Source organism: Leucoraja erinacea, chromosome 11 (assembly GCF_028641065.1).
Source record: "Leucoraja erinacea ecotype New England chromosome 11, Leri_hhj_1, whole genome shotgun sequence".
NCBI classification, from domain to species: Eukaryota; Metazoa; Chordata; class Chondrichthyes; order Rajiformes; family Rajidae; genus Leucoraja; species Leucoraja erinaceus.
The window spans coordinates 51,046,246-51,063,556 of record NC_073387.1 but is presented as its reverse complement, the minus strand read 5'-3'; the positions used below and the strand labels follow the sequence as shown (position 1 = coordinate 51,063,556).

General features: G+C 45.7%; 1 protein-coding gene across 2 annotated transcripts in view; it reads right to left on the bottom strand.

Moving 5' to 3' along the window:
- LOC129701807 (follistatin-related protein 5-like) overlaps positions 1 to 16,499 on the bottom strand; it is a 424,382-nt gene extending 407,883 nt beyond the window's left edge. The window contains exons 1-2 of one of the 2 annotated variants that reach the window (XM_055643258.1): positions 16,231 to 16,499; positions 4,977 to 5,104 (exon numbers count right to left, since the gene is read on the bottom strand). In XM_055643258.1, the coding sequence (XP_055499233.1) occupies positions 4,977 to 5,099 (123 nt within the window). In that variant the 5' untranslated portion in view covers positions 5,100 to 5,104; positions 16,231 to 16,499. The remainder of the gene's footprint in view (positions 1 to 4,976; positions 5,105 to 16,230) is intronic. The other variant, XM_055643259.1, reaches the window with a different exon arrangement.
- Between the last annotated feature and the right edge of the window lie 812 nt (positions 16,500 to 17,311).

The following is a 17,311-nucleotide window of genomic DNA, read 5'->3' as shown; positions in this document are numbered from 1 at the left end:
TTTCTTTAATCTTTCCTTTTTTTTCTGCTGATAGTGCTGCTGCCTCGCAGTGCCAGAGACCTGGGTTCAATCCTGACATGCGGTGCTGTCTGTGTGGAGTTTGCACGTTCTCTAAGTGACCGTTGGGTTTCCCTTGGGTGCTTCGGTTTCCTCCCACAACCCAAACTCTCCCAAAGAAGGAGAGTTACGAAGACCTCCTACAAGCTCGATTCGACCATGCTGCGAGTATGAGTCGAGGGCAAACTCGCCAGAACTCGCGGATTAGGTCGCCCGTGGGACAGGCCCTTTAAGTTACATAAATAAAACAAAAAAGGCTGGAGTAACTCAGTGGGGTCACAACCTGAAACATTGTTTATCCATGTTCTCTCCAGAGGTGTTGCAGAAACAAAGAACTGCAGATGCTGACATACCAACGGTCAACCTTTGGACGAATTGTGAAAGGCCTGGATAGGGTGGATGATGAGAGGATATTTCCTCTGGTAGGGCAGTCTAGAACCAGACTGGGCAAAGCTTCAGAATAAAAAGATGTACTGCTAGAAAGGAGATGAGGAGTCATTTCTTTAGCCAGAGGATGGTGAATCTGTGGAATTCATTGCCACAGACAGCTGTGGAGGACGTCTTTAGGTATTGTTTCCTGTGGAGATTTGCAGATTATTAAGGGTCTCAAAGGTTATGGGCAGAAGGCAAGAGTATGGCATTGAGAGGGAAAGATAGATCAGCCATGAAGGAGTAGACTCAATGGGCCGAATGGCCTAATTTTACTCCTATAAACTTCTGAACACGATGTACAGGTCCAGCAAATGATAAAGAGGTCAAATGTTATGTTAGCCTGTGCATTCTCTCCGCAGATGCCACCTGACCCACTGGGTTCATCCAACACTTGGTGATCTGCTGTTAGAATGTATGATGAGATGTTTTGAATGCAGGAATAAGACAGCACAGTTGCAACTCCACAGTGGGCTTAGATAGACTGCACCTGGAGTGCTGTGCATGGTTTTAGTCTCTTTGCTTAAGGAAGGCCACGCTCAACACAGTGAGAACGCAGCAGGAATGTACTGGACCGGTTCCTGGCATGGCAAGCTAGAGAGATGTAGACTGGGACTGCAAGCTCCAGGGTGTAGAAGAATGAGGTCAGGTCTCGAAGGAACTTATAGAAATTAAAAAAAAACCTAACAGGCTTGAAGCAGAGAGGCCGATTCCCGTGGCTGACGAGTGTAGGACTAGGGGATAGCGAAACCTTGAAATTCTCTATACTCTGGAAGGCTGGGGAGTGCTGGACATTAAGGGGACTACAGGTTATGGCAACAGTGCTTAAAATAGAAGACCAGACATGATTCTAATGAATGGTGGAGAATGCTTGAAGAGCCTAATGGGCCTGCGGTCAGAGGGGGGTGAATCTGAGGAATTCTTTGCCACAGAAGGCTGTGGAGGCCAAGTCAATGGTTACTTTTCGGGCAGAGATAGATAGATTCTTGATTAGCATGGGTGTCAGGGGTTTATGGGGAGAAGGCAGGAGAATGGGGTTGGGAGTGAAAGATAGATGTGCCATCACAGTTTAAGGATAAGGGGGAAATCTTTTAGGACCGAGATGAGGAAAACATTTTTCACACAAAGGGTGGAGAATCTCTGGAATTCTCTGCCACAGAAGGTAGTTGAGGCCAGTTCATTGGCTATATTTAAGAGGGAGTTAGATGTGGCCCTTGTGGCTAAAGGGATCAGGGGGTATGGAGAGAAGGCAGGTACAGGATACTGAGTTGGATGATCAGCCATGATCATATTGAGTGGCGGTGCAGGCTCGAAGGGCCGAATGGCCTACTCCTGCACCTATTTTCTATGTTTCTATGATTGAATGACAGAGTAGACTTGATGGGCCAAATTACCTAATTCTGCTCCTACGACTTATGACATGAACTAATGACCGATCACTGCTCCCATTTCTAGTGTTCTAATAATGAGTCAGGCTACCTGTGTTGGTGATTTGTGGCATTTTGCTCATTGTAACCAGAAACTGGGAGGGGGTGGGTGGGTGATTAATATGACGGTGAATGCAGCACGGTGAATGTAGCGTGCCGTATGGTGAATGTATGGAGAACTGTGAATGTAGTCGAGAACCTCTCAGAAAGGATGGAAAGACGCAAATGACAAGTCGGACGATTTTCGAGGCCAAAAACCTTGGAGTACATGACATCCCATTAATCCGCTCACCGACACTCACTTATCATTGAAAAACTTCCCTGAAATCCCTGCGTAAGGCTGCTTCAGTAAGCTAGAGTTTAAGTCACGAACAATGGATGGGATGCACAGTCACTTGATCAAAAGGCTCACTCCCGATCCCAGCATCACTCCCAATGCCGTTTCAATCAAAGATCTTAGAGCGGGTCTTTGGTTTCAATGCCAGTTACAAGACTTGTTGAGGAAACTTGAAGAAAATCAATGTCATCGCAAACGCAGCAATTGTGTTAAATTCATGGAGAGGGTTGGACTTAGCACAGAGCACTGAAACAGGCATTTCTGCCCTGCTTGCCAACAGCAACTAATGTGTTCCATTGGTTCACAAGTGATTAGCCATGATCACATTGAATGGCGGTGCTGCCTTGAAGGGCCTAATCCTAATCCTGCACCTATTGTCTATTGTCTATTATCTACTCTAGTCCCATGCAGGAAGATTGTTCTCGATGTTGGCGAAGTCAAGGACAAGGGGTCACAGCTTAAGGATAAGGGGGAAATCCTTTAAAACCGAGATGAGAAGAACTTTTTTCACACAGAGAGTGGTGAATCTCTGGAACTCTCTGACAGAGGGTAGTTGAGGCCAGTTCATTGGCTATATTTAAGAGGGAGTTAGATGTGGCCCTTCTGGCTAAGGGGATCAGGGGGTATGGAGAGAAGGCAGGTACGGGATACTGAGTTGGATGATCAGCCATGATCATATTGAATGGCGGTGCAGGCTCGAAGGGCCGAATGGCCTACTCCTGCACCTAATTTCTATGTTTCTATGTTTCACCTGCCCATGTTTGGCCCATATCCTTCTAAACCTTTCATATCGATGTACCTGTCCTATCTTTTAATCGTTATTATAGTTTTTGCCCCAGCTACATCCTCTGGCAGCTCGTTCCATACATGCACCACTATCTGTGTGAAAAAGTTGCCCCTCAGATTCACATTCAATCTTTTGCCTCTCATGTTAAATCTGCTTCTTGATTTCTCCCACTCTGGATAAAAGGCTGTGCATCAATTCCTATCTATTCCCCTTGTGATCTTGTACATCGCGATAAGATTACACCTCATTCTCCTTCACTCCAGGAAATACAGTCCTAACCTGCCCAACCTTTCCATATCAACTCTGGCCTTCAAGTCCTGGCAACATCCCCATAAATCTCTGTACTCTATCCAGCCTAACAACATCCTTCCTATAGCAGGGTGACTGAAGCCTTGGGGTGGAAGTTTGCAACCTTCACGTGGTCCGCCCTGTTTCGACAAACGCAATCAATCTGGCGTGCACAATCAAATAAGATCAAATAGAAGAAGTTGTCGTACAACTTTAGGCTGTGCACGCCATACACAAGATGATGACTGAAGCCGAACACAATATTCGAACTGTGGCCTCACCCGCATCTTGTACAGCTGTAACATAACATTCCATTTTTTATAGACACAAAAAGCTGGAGTAACTCAGCAGAACAGGCAGCATCGCTGGGGAGAAGGAATGGGTGACGTTTCGTGTTGAGAAGAAGGGTCTCGACCCGAAACATCGCCCATTCCTTCTCTCCAGAGATGCTGCCGGTCCCGCTGAGTTACTCCAGCTTTTTGCGTATCTTTCTTTTAAACCAGCATCTGTAGTTCCCTCCGACACATTCCATTTTTTATAGTCAATGCTCAAACTGATGAAGGCCAATGGGTCTAAAGTCTTCATGACCATCTCACAAGTTATAGGTAGAGCTGCTGCCTCACGGTGCCAGAGACCCCAGTTTGAACCTGACCTCGGGTGACAGCTTTGTGCAGTTCATAGGAGCAAAATTAGGCCATTTGACCATCAGGTCCACTTCGCCATTCAATCATGGCTGATCTATCTTTCCCTCTCAACCCCATTCTGCTGTCTTCTCCCCATGGCCCCCGACACCTTATCTACCTGTATGAGTTACAAATATCATTCCATTGCTGTAATTCTGACAGTAATCACTAATGCCCCTGTCCCACTTAGGAAACCTGAACGGAAACCTCTGGAGATTTTGCGCCCCACCCAAGGTTTCCGTGCAGTTCCCGAAGGTTTTTGTCAGTCTCCCTAATGGTCGAAAGTGGTTTCCGCTTCTTCTATGTTCCGGCGATTATTTCAAAAAATTCATAACCGGCCTCGACTAAAAATAGGTTGCCATTTTAAAAATCGGTAATTTCTTAGCCGATGTCGGTTGCGATGCTAGTTGAAGGTGGTTGCCAGAGGTTGCAGGTGGTTGCCGGAGGTTGCCGGAGGTTGCAGGTGGTTGCCGGAGGTTGCAGGTGGTTGCCGGAGGTTGCAGGTGGTTGCCGGAGGTTGCAGGTGATTGCCGGAGGTTGCAGGTAGTGGAAGGTAAGACAAAGCGGAAACCACTTTCGACCATTAGGGAGACTGACAAAAACCTCCGGGAACCTCTGGGAACCTCCAGGAACCGCACGGAAACCTTGGGTGGGGCACAAGTCTCCAGAGGTTTCCGTTCAGGTTTCCTAAGTGGGACAGGGTTCATTAAGGTAACGTCTAGGAAGGAACTGCAGATGCTGGTTTAAACAATGCCATTAACTTTCATTCATTTGTTCCATATCCTGCTACATCACCGTCGATATCTCTCATTTCCCTTTTCCCTGACTATTGAAGAAGGGTCTCGACCTGAAAAGTCACCCATTCCTTCTCTCCAGAGATGCAGCCTGTCCCGCTGAGTTACTCCAGCATTTTGCGTCTATCTAAGTCCATCTGTATATAACAACCTGCTGTATAAAAACAGCCGTACCTCGTTGAGTGCAGCTCCACGTATAAGTAGCTTCCTGGGAGGTTTCTTTTCCAACCATCCTTCTGCCATCAACAAGCATATTCCAAGCAAGGAAAGAAATGGCCATAATAGTCTGGACGTCATTGGACCTGGTAAATCAGAGAGATAACAATCACATTTTGCTCTTTCTAAATGTTTTAGCTTATATTAAAACAAAACGTTGGATTTTATTTTTACTTGATAGCGGAAAAAGCTACTTTTATAACTACTAAACCAGGTTCGCTTCTTAATAAACAGACACCACACAAACTGTTTGGTAGACCAGTGCAAAACTTTACTTAACATCGGCCGATGGAAGGGAGGGAGAACTCCAGCTAAGTCCCCTTAAAAGGCGGAGAACTGTGACCTGGCTCGAAGGGCCGAATAGGGGCCTACTCCTGCACCTATTGTCTATCAAAGGCCTTTTTCATCTAAAAAAAAACTAGAGATTCAATACTTCCCGCAGAGTTGTATTGATTTGTCGAAACAAACAATCGCAGATGCTGGTTAATACACAAAAGGACAGAAAGTGCTGAACTTACTCAGCAGGTCAGGCAGCATCTCTGGAGAACATGGATAGGCAGTCTCGACCTGAAACTTCCCCTATCCATGCTGTTGTATTGATTTGTTGAAACATAGAAACATAGAAAATAGGTGCAGGAGTAGGCCATTCGGCCCTTCGAGCCTGCACCGCCATTCAATATGATCATGGCTGATCATCCAACTCAGTATCCCATACCTGCCTTCTCTCCATACCCCCTGATCCCTTTAGCCACAAGGGCCACATCTAACTCCCTCTTAAATATAGCCAATGAACTGGCATCTGTGGCAGAGAATTCCAGAGAATTGAAGCATGCATAGGTATGATAAATAGCTTGAAAGATGTAGCATGGAAGCAGGCCCTTCAGCCCAGCGAGTCCATGTTGACTATCGCCCACACATTTACACTAACCCACCAGTAATCTTCATTCATTCATTCATCATCGTTAAAAACATTAGCGACACAGTGGCGCTGGATTGCAACGGGAACGGTGACGGACGCACCACACATCTCTGTCCTCCAGTTCTTGCGGACTTCCGCTGCTGGAAGTACAGGATTCTGGTGTGTGTGTGTGTGTGCGCTTTATAGTAGTTTCTTACAATGCCATGTACGACAGTGATCGCAACTTCTACTGAAGTGTGGATGGCCTTTGGCTCACTAGAAGCTCATCCGGCCTTTGACAGGTCCTGTTTTTGGTCCTGCTGGGGGTCCACAGACCCCTCCTCACCTGGAAAACCAGATGGGTTGAGGTGGTTTAGTCATTGACTAACTGACAACTATCTGATAGCTGCCGACTATCCGCTCCCAGTACTTGAAGTCCTCCACTATCATGAGAAATGCACCACCACTGATCTAATCCATCCTTATTCTCTAAATATTGTTACCAGTTCTTCCCAGATTTTAGCACACACCTACACACAAGGGGCTCATAATGTTTGTTGCGAACAGGATATCAAGATAAATTAATCTCTTCTGTCCGCACATGTTCCGTATCCCTCTATTCTCTGCGTATACATGGGCCCATCTCAAAGCTTCTAAAATTGCCACTATTGGTTTAGTTTACTTTAGAGATACAGCGTGGAAATAGGCACTTCAGCCCACTGAGTCCACGCTGACCAACAATCACCCATACACCAGTTCTATCTTACACACAAGGGACAATTTACAGAAGCCAATTAATTTACAATTCTGCACGTCTTTGGAGTGTGGGAGGAAACTGGAGCACCCGGAGAAAACCCACGCAGTCACAGGGAGAATGTACAAACTCCGTACAGGCAGCACCCTTAGTCAGAATCAAATCTGGGTCTCTGGTGCAGTGAAATGCTTGGGAAACTGGAAATGCTCTGACTAGCACTGTGAACCATTGTGAGAGTGGATTGGAAGGCAGAATGGCAGGTCAGATGAAGTGTTAGTAATGCCTGGTAAAGTGGAAATAAAATTCAATTGGAAAGGAATAACCTAATTATAACTCAAGCTGCAGACCATCACACTGGCACATTGTCACCACCTTCGGAGTCAGTCCTGGGAATTTTGAATATTTAGGGCCCTTTTCTACACGATTCCCTACCCAGCTGTTAAAGGAGAAGTAGAATTTACCCTGGTGCTGCATTCAGTGGCACATCTCAGAAGCTAGTGTTTGAAATGGTGATTCACTAATTATAGGTTGAATCAATTAGATGCAGCTTGGGCTGAAATTCATATCAACAGAAAAACCTTACTTGACCTCCTCTGCAGTTCGTTTTGCAAATTCATAAACATGTTGATTATCTGTGTGTCAGAAACTGGGCCGATCAAAGGCAAATAGGCCACAAATAATTTCCAGGTGAAAATATGATTATTCACGGTAATAGACTGGATGGGGAGGGCATTGAGTTTGTGTGGCTCACTTATGCAGGCATGGAGCACAGCGAATGCAAGAGGCAATAGTGTTTTACTGTCATATGTTACAAGCAGAACAATGAAACTCTTACTTGCAGCATCACAACACAATATGTAAACATAGTACTCTGTTAACAATTATATATATATATGTTATATATATATTACAACTCTGTTATATATGTGTATATATATATATGTGTGTATGTATTTGTGTGTGTGTGTGTGTGTGTGTGTGTGTGTGTGTCTGTATGTGTGTGTGTGTGTGTGTGTGTGTGTGTGTGTGTCGGTACATTTATATATACATATGCCTATCCATATAGATAGATCAAGATAGATATAGAGGTGTATATGCATGTGCCCTCTAAATCCAGTCTATTACTGTCAATAATCATATTTTCACCTGTAAATTATTTGTGGCCTATTTGACTTTGATCGGCCCAGTTTCTGACACACAGATAATCAACATGTTTATGAATTTGCAAAATGAACTGCAGAGGTCTAGCAATGCTTTTCTGTTGATATAAATTTCACTCAAGCTGCATATTATTGATTCAACCTATAATTAATGATTTACCATTTCATATATATATATATACACATGGATCTCTATATCTATGTGCGTGTGTGTATTTATGTACATAATCTTCGGAAGAAGGGTCTCGACCCGAAAGGTCACCCATTCATTCTCTCCAGAGATGCTGCCTGTCCCGCTGAGTTACTCCAGCTTTTTGTTTCTATCTTCGGTTTAAACCAGCATTTGTAGCTCCTTCTTGCAGGTTTGTGTCTGTCTGTCTGTCTGTCTGTCTGTCTGTCTGTCTGTCTGTCTGTGTATACATGCACATAAAACAAACAAACAAAAATAGTGCAAAAAGACAAAACCATTGCCGTAAGTCTATGTAGTTCAGAACTTATTTAGAGGCTGGAGTATATAATAGGCTGGTGGCTGTAGGGAGATTTTGACAGTGTGTTCCAAGGTACACAGCCGAGGAACAACAAAATAAACAGAAGGTTTGGTGCAGAGAAATGGAGACTCAGAACCAGTTTCTTCCCCTCTGTTATCAGACTTCTGAACGGTCCTTCCATACGCTACTGTATTGTCCAATTCACCTCTACCTCAATGCAGACATTGCACGTTCCCTATGCAACTGATGCGTTACAATGCTGAGAGCTGTATTCTGCACTCTGTATGTTCCCCTTTGCTCTACCTGATGTACTTGAGTTGATCCTGATTGTATTGATGTGCAATCTTAACTGATCTAATTGGATTCCAAAGCTTTTCACCGAACCTGGGAACGTGTGGCTATACTAAACCTAAACCTAAACATACAATCAAGCCAACCTCAAGTACAATAGGTAGAGTGAAGAGAAAGATACAGTGCAGATATGAAGAACTTAAATTGATTGATGTACATTAATTTATAATAAGTGCAGGTTATTCTATTCTAAAAGGAATTTCAATCACCAAAGCTATAATGTTATCAACCTATTAGTCTACTGGAGATATGGAAAATATGACTTTCTCGTTTAATGAATATGTTGTCTAGGCATAACTTCTAGAGAATGTGAATTCTTACCCGTTTCTTTCAACCTTAGATACAATCCCACCCTCTCAATTTGGGAAGGGATGGCATATAGAGTCATATACCACCAGGGGGCGCCACACGATGGCTGCCTCGCCAACGATCTATCTTCGTATTGTCCTTCTGTTGTGTTTTTAGGTTGTTGTTAAATGTATGTTTGAGTTTATGTTTTAGTTTTGCATGATGTGGGGGGTGGTGGAGGGGGTGGGGGACTTCTAGAGCCACTCCCTCCACCACAGGCTCCACCTTCCAAAACCGTGGAGCCTGTGGACTTTAACATCAGGCGATCCCTTTACCAGGGGTCGGCCTTTGGTGCTCCAACCTGTGTGAGCTGCCGACTTTAACATCCTGGAGCACGCGGTCCCCGGTGAGAGAACGACTTTGGGAACTACAAGCCGCAGGGGTTTCGGGCGCACTGACGTGGGAGGTCGATCGCCGGCTGCGAATGGTTTGACTCCCCCGGCCATTGGAGGAAAGGAGGAGAGAAGGAATTACTTTATTGCCTTCCAACACGGTGGGGAATGTGCAGGAGCCGCTGTGGTGGATGTTTATGCCAATTTTTTATGTAGTTGTGTGTCTTGTTACATAGAAACATAGAAAATAGATGCAGAAGAAACATAGAAAATAGGTGGAGGAGTATTCGCCATTCGGCCATTCGGCCCTTCGAGCCTGTACCGCCATTCAATATGATCATGGCTGATCATTCAACTCAGTATCCTGTACCTGCCAGCTCTCCATACCCCCTGATCCCTTTAGCCACAAGGGCCACATCTAACTCCCTCTTAAATATAGCCAATGAACTGGCCTCAACTACATTCAGTGGCAGAGAATTCCAGAGATTCGCCACTCTCTGTGTAAAAAATGTTTTTCTCATCACAGTCCTAAAAGATTTCCCCTTTATCCTTAAACTGTGACCCCTTATTCTGGACTTCCCCAATATCGGGAACAATCTTCTTACATCTAGCCTGTCCAACCCCTTAAGAATTTTGTTGCTTTTTTGTTATGACTGTATGGCAAATCAAAGTCCTCGCCTGTTGCAAAACATACTTGGCTAATAAATTACGAATATGATTATGAGATAGAGTCCTAGAGTCACACAGCATGGAAACAGGCCCTCGGCCCAACTTGCCCACACCAGCCAACATGTCCCATCTTCACTAGCCCCACCTGCCTGGGTTTGGCCCACGTCCCTCTGAACCTGTCCTATCCATGTACCTGTCTAAATGTTTCTTAAATGTTGCGATAGTACCTGCCTCAACTACCTCCTATGGCAGTCAGTCCGATACACCCACCACCCTCTGTGTGAAAAGGATCCTCAGATTCCTATTCAGTCTGAAGAAGGATAGAAGGATCTCAACCCAAGTCGTCATTCATTCCTTCTCTCCAGATGTTGCCTGTCCCGCTGAGTTACTTCAGCTTTTTGTGTCTATCTCCAATTAAATCTTTCCCCCTTCACCTTAAACCAATGTCCTCTGGTTTCTCAATTCCCATTACTCTGGGCAAGAGACTCTGTGAGTCTACCCGATCTCTGGAAAGGAAATTCTTAGAAGGACACAAATTTAAGTGAAGCATTGGTGGATTTTTGCAGGAATCGTTGTATGCTGTAAACAATAACAGATTTTCCAAATATTTCAGGAAGATGAGGTGCACAGACAGCACCCACAGTCAGGATTGAACCTGGGTCTCTGACACTGTAAAATGCAGCAAGTCTACGGCTGTGCCACCGTGCCACCCCATGTCTGCTCCACCGTGGCTGATCTATCATTCCCTCTTAACCCCTCTCTTCTGCCTTCTCACCAGAACCTTTGACATCCATACTAATCAAGATTATTTACTGATATTACTTTAATATATATTTACACAGACACACACACAGACACACAGACACACAGACACACAGACACACAGACACACAGACACACAGACACACAGACACACACACACACACACACACACACACACACAGACACACAGACACACACACACACACACAAATCAATCCCATGTTATACCATGTTTAAGAAAGAACTGCCGATGCTGGTAAATCGAAGGTAGACACAAAATGTAAGAGAGTCAAGAGTAAGAGCTGGAGATACTCAGCGGCTGAGGCAGCATCTATGGATAGTGCCTCACCGCTCACCGCTGAGTTACTCCAGCATTTTGCGCCTACCATGTTGTATGTTACCATGTTACCCACGTACCCATGTCACCCACTCCAATCCCATGTTATACACTCTCATTAATGCCATAAGGTCCCAGTCAGTTCCATTCATTCTTTCTAGATCCGACCGTATTTTAAAACTACTCTATAACGATGCAACGCGGGTTCTTTGTGAATCTTTGCCGGCTTGTCTGTAGTTGACAATGTAGCGCCCACAGTAGAGTGCTCGAACATGACCAAAAGCCGTCTCATCGCCACCTGCTTCCAGTAAGTCGTTCATGAGCACTTCTATGGTGAACAGCGCCACTGTACACCACAGCGGCGTGAGCTGGGCTCCCGCACCCGTCGGGGGGACCAGGTTTGACAAAGAGCAAGAACAAGCGAAAGGCACGAGGAATTGAAACAAAAATAAACTCAAGTCAAACGCAGTGTGTAGTCTTGAATGTCGAGGGGATGTGCAGGGAACAACGGGACGCGGCGCTGAACTGCCGAAGGGAATGGTGCCAATCTGACTTGATATTCTATCGCTGAGTCTTACAGCACGGAAACAGGCCCTTCGGCCCAACTCGTCCATGCCGACCAAGATGGCCCATCCAAGCCGGTCCCATTTGTCCACACCCCTCTAAACCTGTCCACCAGCACACTCAACTACATAACGCCACACTTCCATTGAAGGGCGATGTTTCAGGGAGACGGGATAGGCTATAGTTTGACTATGTGGCCTTGGCTTTCAACAGCAAAGAATGACAAGTCAGCAGAAAAGGGCAAACGGTCTTAAGGTTGAGGCACAAATAACTCTAAGTGATCAAATCTTGAGCATAACACAAGTTGCAAGAGTACATCAGCGGGTCAGGCTGCATCGGTGGAAGGAATAGACAGACAGGCGTCGGGACCCTTCTCCAGACATGAGAATGATCGTTGTCTGTCCCGTTCCCTTCACAGATGCTGCTGCACAGGGAGGAACTGCAGGTGCTAGTTTAAATCGACGATAGACACGAAACGCTGGAGTAACTCAGCGGGACAGGCAGCATCTCTGGAGAAAAGGGATTCAGTCTGAAGAAGGGTCTCGACCCGAAACGTCACCCATTCCTTCTCTCCAGGGATGCTGCCTGTCTCTCTGAGTTATTCCAGCGTTCTGTGTCAATCTTCCCTCCACAGATGCTGCTTGGCGCGCTGAGTTCCCCCTGCGCTTGATCGTTTGTTACAGGTCTCCAGGTTTGTCGACAATGCCCACTGCCCAACAAATGTGTACTTGAGTCTGTAAACTAACTCTCTTGTTCGCCGCTCTCCAGGGTAGTTCGCGGCAGTCTTGAAGCGTAATTGCAATTGAAATCCTTGCTTTATTGATTAACTGTACAGTGGGTGAGGGTGAAGCGAGAGAGGCAGCAACCGAGTGCGTTTCAGCACTGATGTGTGGACAGTTCCTTGGGCTCCGGTTCTACTTGATTTACCCAAGCATTTTGTGTCTCTCGGCAGCATCTCTGGAGATGTTCCCTGCCATCGATGCCCATATCTCTGTGTCTCCCTCTCCCCCAGACTCTCAGTCTGAAGAAGGCTCTCGACCCGAAACGTCGCCCATGCCTTCTCTCCAGTGATACATGCATGTTGCCCCCGCTGTTACTCCAGCATGTTGTACCTATCTCCAGTGTAAAGCGGCATCTGCAGTTCCTTCCTCCACACTTTACCTCGTTGAACTTGTTTCTATGCATCCAGGAGGACATGTGCAAATTGGGGTTTGCGCCACGTTTTGTCAACAGTTTAGAAAAAAACCCCGCTTCGCTACAGACCAAATTATAATCTAAATTCGCAGCTCGTTTTAATTGCCAGTTCGCTGTCTCAAACAGCCTCACTTGGTCTGCTGGTATAAAATCCCAAATTAGTTTTGGTGCTGTTTGCCGGCCTATTTGAGCGAGCCCAGTGAACATCTTCCTCACTTAAACCATCAGATATTTATCAAATGTGTAAGACGTTATTCTCACTGACAATCTACGCCCTGAATTAAGTCGTGCAGGAAAGAACTGCAGATGCTGGTTTAAACCGAAGATAGACACAACAAGCGGAGTGACTCAGCGAGGCCGGCAGCATCTCTGGAGAGAAGGAATAGGCATCGTTTCGAGTTGAGACTCTTCTTCAGACTGGTCTGATTTGATTTACATAGAAACATAGAAAATAGGTGCAAGAGGAGGCCATTTGGCCCTTCGAGCCAGCACCGCCATTCATTGTGAACATGGCTGATCATCCACAATCAGTGACCCGTGCCTGCCTTCTCCCCATATCCCCTGATTCCACTAGCCCTTTGAGCTCTATCTAACTCTATTTAAATTCATCCAGTGAATTGGCCTCCACTGCCTTCTGTGGCAAATTCCACAAATTCACAACTCTCTGGGTGAAAAAGTTTTTTCTTATCTCAGTTTTAAATTGTCTCCCCTTTATTCTTAGACTGTGGCCCCTGGTTCTGGACTCCCCCAACATTGGGAACATTTTTCCTGCATCTAACATGTCCAGTCCTTTTATGAATTTATATATTTCTATAAGATGCCCTCTCATCCTTCTGAATTCCGGTAAATACAAGTCCAGTCTTTCCAATCTGTCCACATATGACAGTCCCACCATCCCAGGGATTAACCTCGTGAACCTATGCTGCGCTGCCTCAAGGAGCAAAGATGTCCTTCCTCAAATTAGGAGACCAAAACTGCACACAATACCCCAGATGTGGTCTCACCAGGGCCCTGTACAACTGTAGAAGGACCTCTTTACTCCTGTACTCAAATCCTCGATTTCAACGTTCAAAGATCCAAGGCTACCCGTTTCAAATGAATCTACCGGTGGCCCGTTTTATCGGCGAAGGTTAGTTATGGGATGGGTGGATGGATTTATAAGCAATGTCTCCCTAGATATTGGACATATGGGCTGGGAGCACGGTCTGAGTTAATGACCCGAAACACCCACCTATTCCTTCTCCCCAGAGATGCTGCCTGTCCCGCTGAGTCACTCTGGTATTTTGCGTCTGATCTTCTAGTTTTAACTCTCCCTGCCAGCGCGGGTACAGAATCACGGCGTACCGCTAAGCAAACACCCCAGCCCCGCTAAAAGAACAGAATCTCTGGAAGTGCAACCAATGCTCACCGGAACTCACCAAGCAAACAACGGGGAAAAGGCAAGGGCAACTTCGCGGCTCCGCTCTCTTTAACCATGCCAGGAATACTTGGAAGAATTGGCTTTTAAAAAGTTGTGTGGGGACGAGTAGAACATGCACTGACAATCCCACCGTCGCTCGCCACACGAGATACTGGAAATGATACCTGAATCCGCCGTCATGTTCAGCATGAATTAAAGCCTGGGTAGAGTGGATGTGGAGAGAGTGTGTTTCCACTAGTGGGAGAGTCTAGGACCAGCGGGCTCAGCCCCAGAACAAAAGGACGTTCCTTTAGAATGGAGACGAGGAGGAATTTCTTTAGAGGGTGGTGAATCTGTGGAATTAATTCATTGCCACAGACAAGTCTTTGGCTATTTTTTGAGCGGAGATTGACAGAATCTTGATTGGTATGAGTGTACCGAGTTATGGGGGAAAGGCTGGAGAATGGAGAGATCGATCAGCCGTGATTGAATGGCGGAGTAGGCTCGATGGGCCGAATGGGCTAATTCTGCTCCTATCACTTATGAACTTATAAATAGAAGCATTGGATATTTACCTGTTACAAAAGTTTCAGGGAGGTGGGGGGGTGGGGGGGGGGGGGGGCTGAGGGGGGAGGGGGCCGCTGAGGGAGGGGGAGGGGAATAAACGAAAGGAGAATACTAAACATGACTGCTGGATGATAGGTTCAACATATAGCTGTCAACAACTCGACAGAATTCCGGAATTTCAGAGCGTGGGTTCTTAGAGGTTCTGGTTTCTCGCTGATTTTTTTTGGTCAGTGCATCGCTGCATCTTCATAAGATCATTAGGGATAGGAGTATAATTAGGCCATTCGGCCCATCAAGTCTACCCCGCCATTCAATCACGGCTGATCTATGTCTCCCTCCTAACCCCAGAAGCCCTGACACCTGTAATAATCTTCTTTGCGTGCTGGCATTAACTTTAATGAGCCTTTCCTTCCATTCAAGCCAGCCGCATGGTCGACCTTCCCAAGGCAGGTGTATCCGGGCGAGACACGGGGTATTTATCTGAAGAAGGGTCTCGACCCGAAACGCCACCCAGTCCTTCTCTCCAGAGATGCTGCCTGTCCCGCTGAGTTACTCCAGCGTGTTGCGTCTATCTTCGGTTTGAACCAGCATCTGCAGTTCTTTCCTACATATTCATTCCTCACCACCTGCCGTGACCGTTTTTAAAACATCGCCAGCAGCACCCAGCCGGACAAAGACAAGCCGTGTTTTAAAGGGAATCCAATTCAAACCATCTACAAAAAAAAAAAACAGGTGCCTAAATAACGTCCGCGGCTAAGGGAAATAGACCGGCGTGGTATTACAGCGGCGCCCCGTTATTTAAGATCACGGTCACCTTTAAAATGCATTTCACAATGAATGGAAAGTATTTGGCATGCATAATTCAAAACATAACTTCAGCCATTGTAGCAGGGAAGGGGATAGAAGGGAGGGCAGTTTTAAATGAACCCTCTCGGGCAGAGTAAGGCAGTGTGAAGAAGGGTCTCGACCCAAAAACGTCACCAATTCCTTCTCTCCAGAGACCCACTGAGTTACTCCAGCATTTTGTGTCTATCTTCGGTGCAAACCAGCACCTGCAGTTCCTTCCTATCACTCAAGACAGACTAGATTCGACTCAATGGGCCGAATGGCCTGCGCGGTGCTCCAGCGAGAGCAGTGGTTTTTAATACTCAATAAGAGAAACATTTCCTAGGTTCTGCTTAGAGTTAGGCTTGAGAATTATTATCCATTTATTTTCAAGATCCCCGGAAGAGCTGCGCTCCGCCAAGCCAGCGTGAAATAATGATGCCTATTTGATAATCGCAGACGCCTGCTGCCTTTTACCGTAACAGAAATAATGTTATATTTAAAAAACACACACAATGCAGAACAAGCCAGATGCAAGGATGGTGATTAAAATGTGAATTTTACCTGCAACAGCCCGCAGTAAGGGGAGCAATCCGAGACGGGCAGTTCTCTCTCTCACACACACACAGCGCGCACACACACACTGCTGAAAGGGGAGATGGATGTATGTTAACGAGTCCACGCGTGGTGGTGCCCAACCAAGGAGTGTTCCGGGACTAGTGGGGAACCGGCTCTGGGTCCGGGGAGGACAGACTCGGCACCGCGCGTTGCTGCAGCAGCTACTCGAACCCCCCACTCACTACTCCTCATCTTTATGCTCACACGCGGCTCGGCTTCGGCACACCCACGGGCCCCCGACAACCAATGGCCACACTGTGGCTCCGTCTGAGCCCGGACCCTGCCTCGCTAGGGTAACTAGCCGCGGGACAACGCTGGCTGCCCTGTTACCCTGGCGGCAACACTCCACCTGCCCTCAGAACTAGTGCAGATGAATTACACACTCACCATCTTCCTGATATAGTATATAATATGTGTGTGTGTGAGAGTATATATACATATATACACATACACACACGTATACACACACACACAGACATATACCCACTCACAGTCACACACACACACACATATATACACACACACACATATACAGTATATATACACACACATATACACATACACACTCATACAGTCACACACATATATATTATATACAAATATACACCTATACACATACACACACATATATATACATACAGACACCCACACAGACACATAGTCACACACACACATATATGTATAATCATCTTCATGATTGTATATATACATATATATCTACATATATAATGTACATATACTCACACATATGTGTGTGCATGCGTCTGTATGTGTATATATATGTACATATATATATATATAAATACATATATATATATATATATATAATCATGAAGATATATAGATAAGATAATGTATATTATATGTTATATATATGTATATTGCATATAATTTTACTTGCAGCAGCACAGAGTATGTAAACAGACAACTCTGCATACAGTGTCAGTGTCAGTTTAATTTATTGTCACGTGTACCAAGGTACAGTGAAAAGCTTTTTGTTGCGTGCTAACCAGTCAGCAGAAAGACT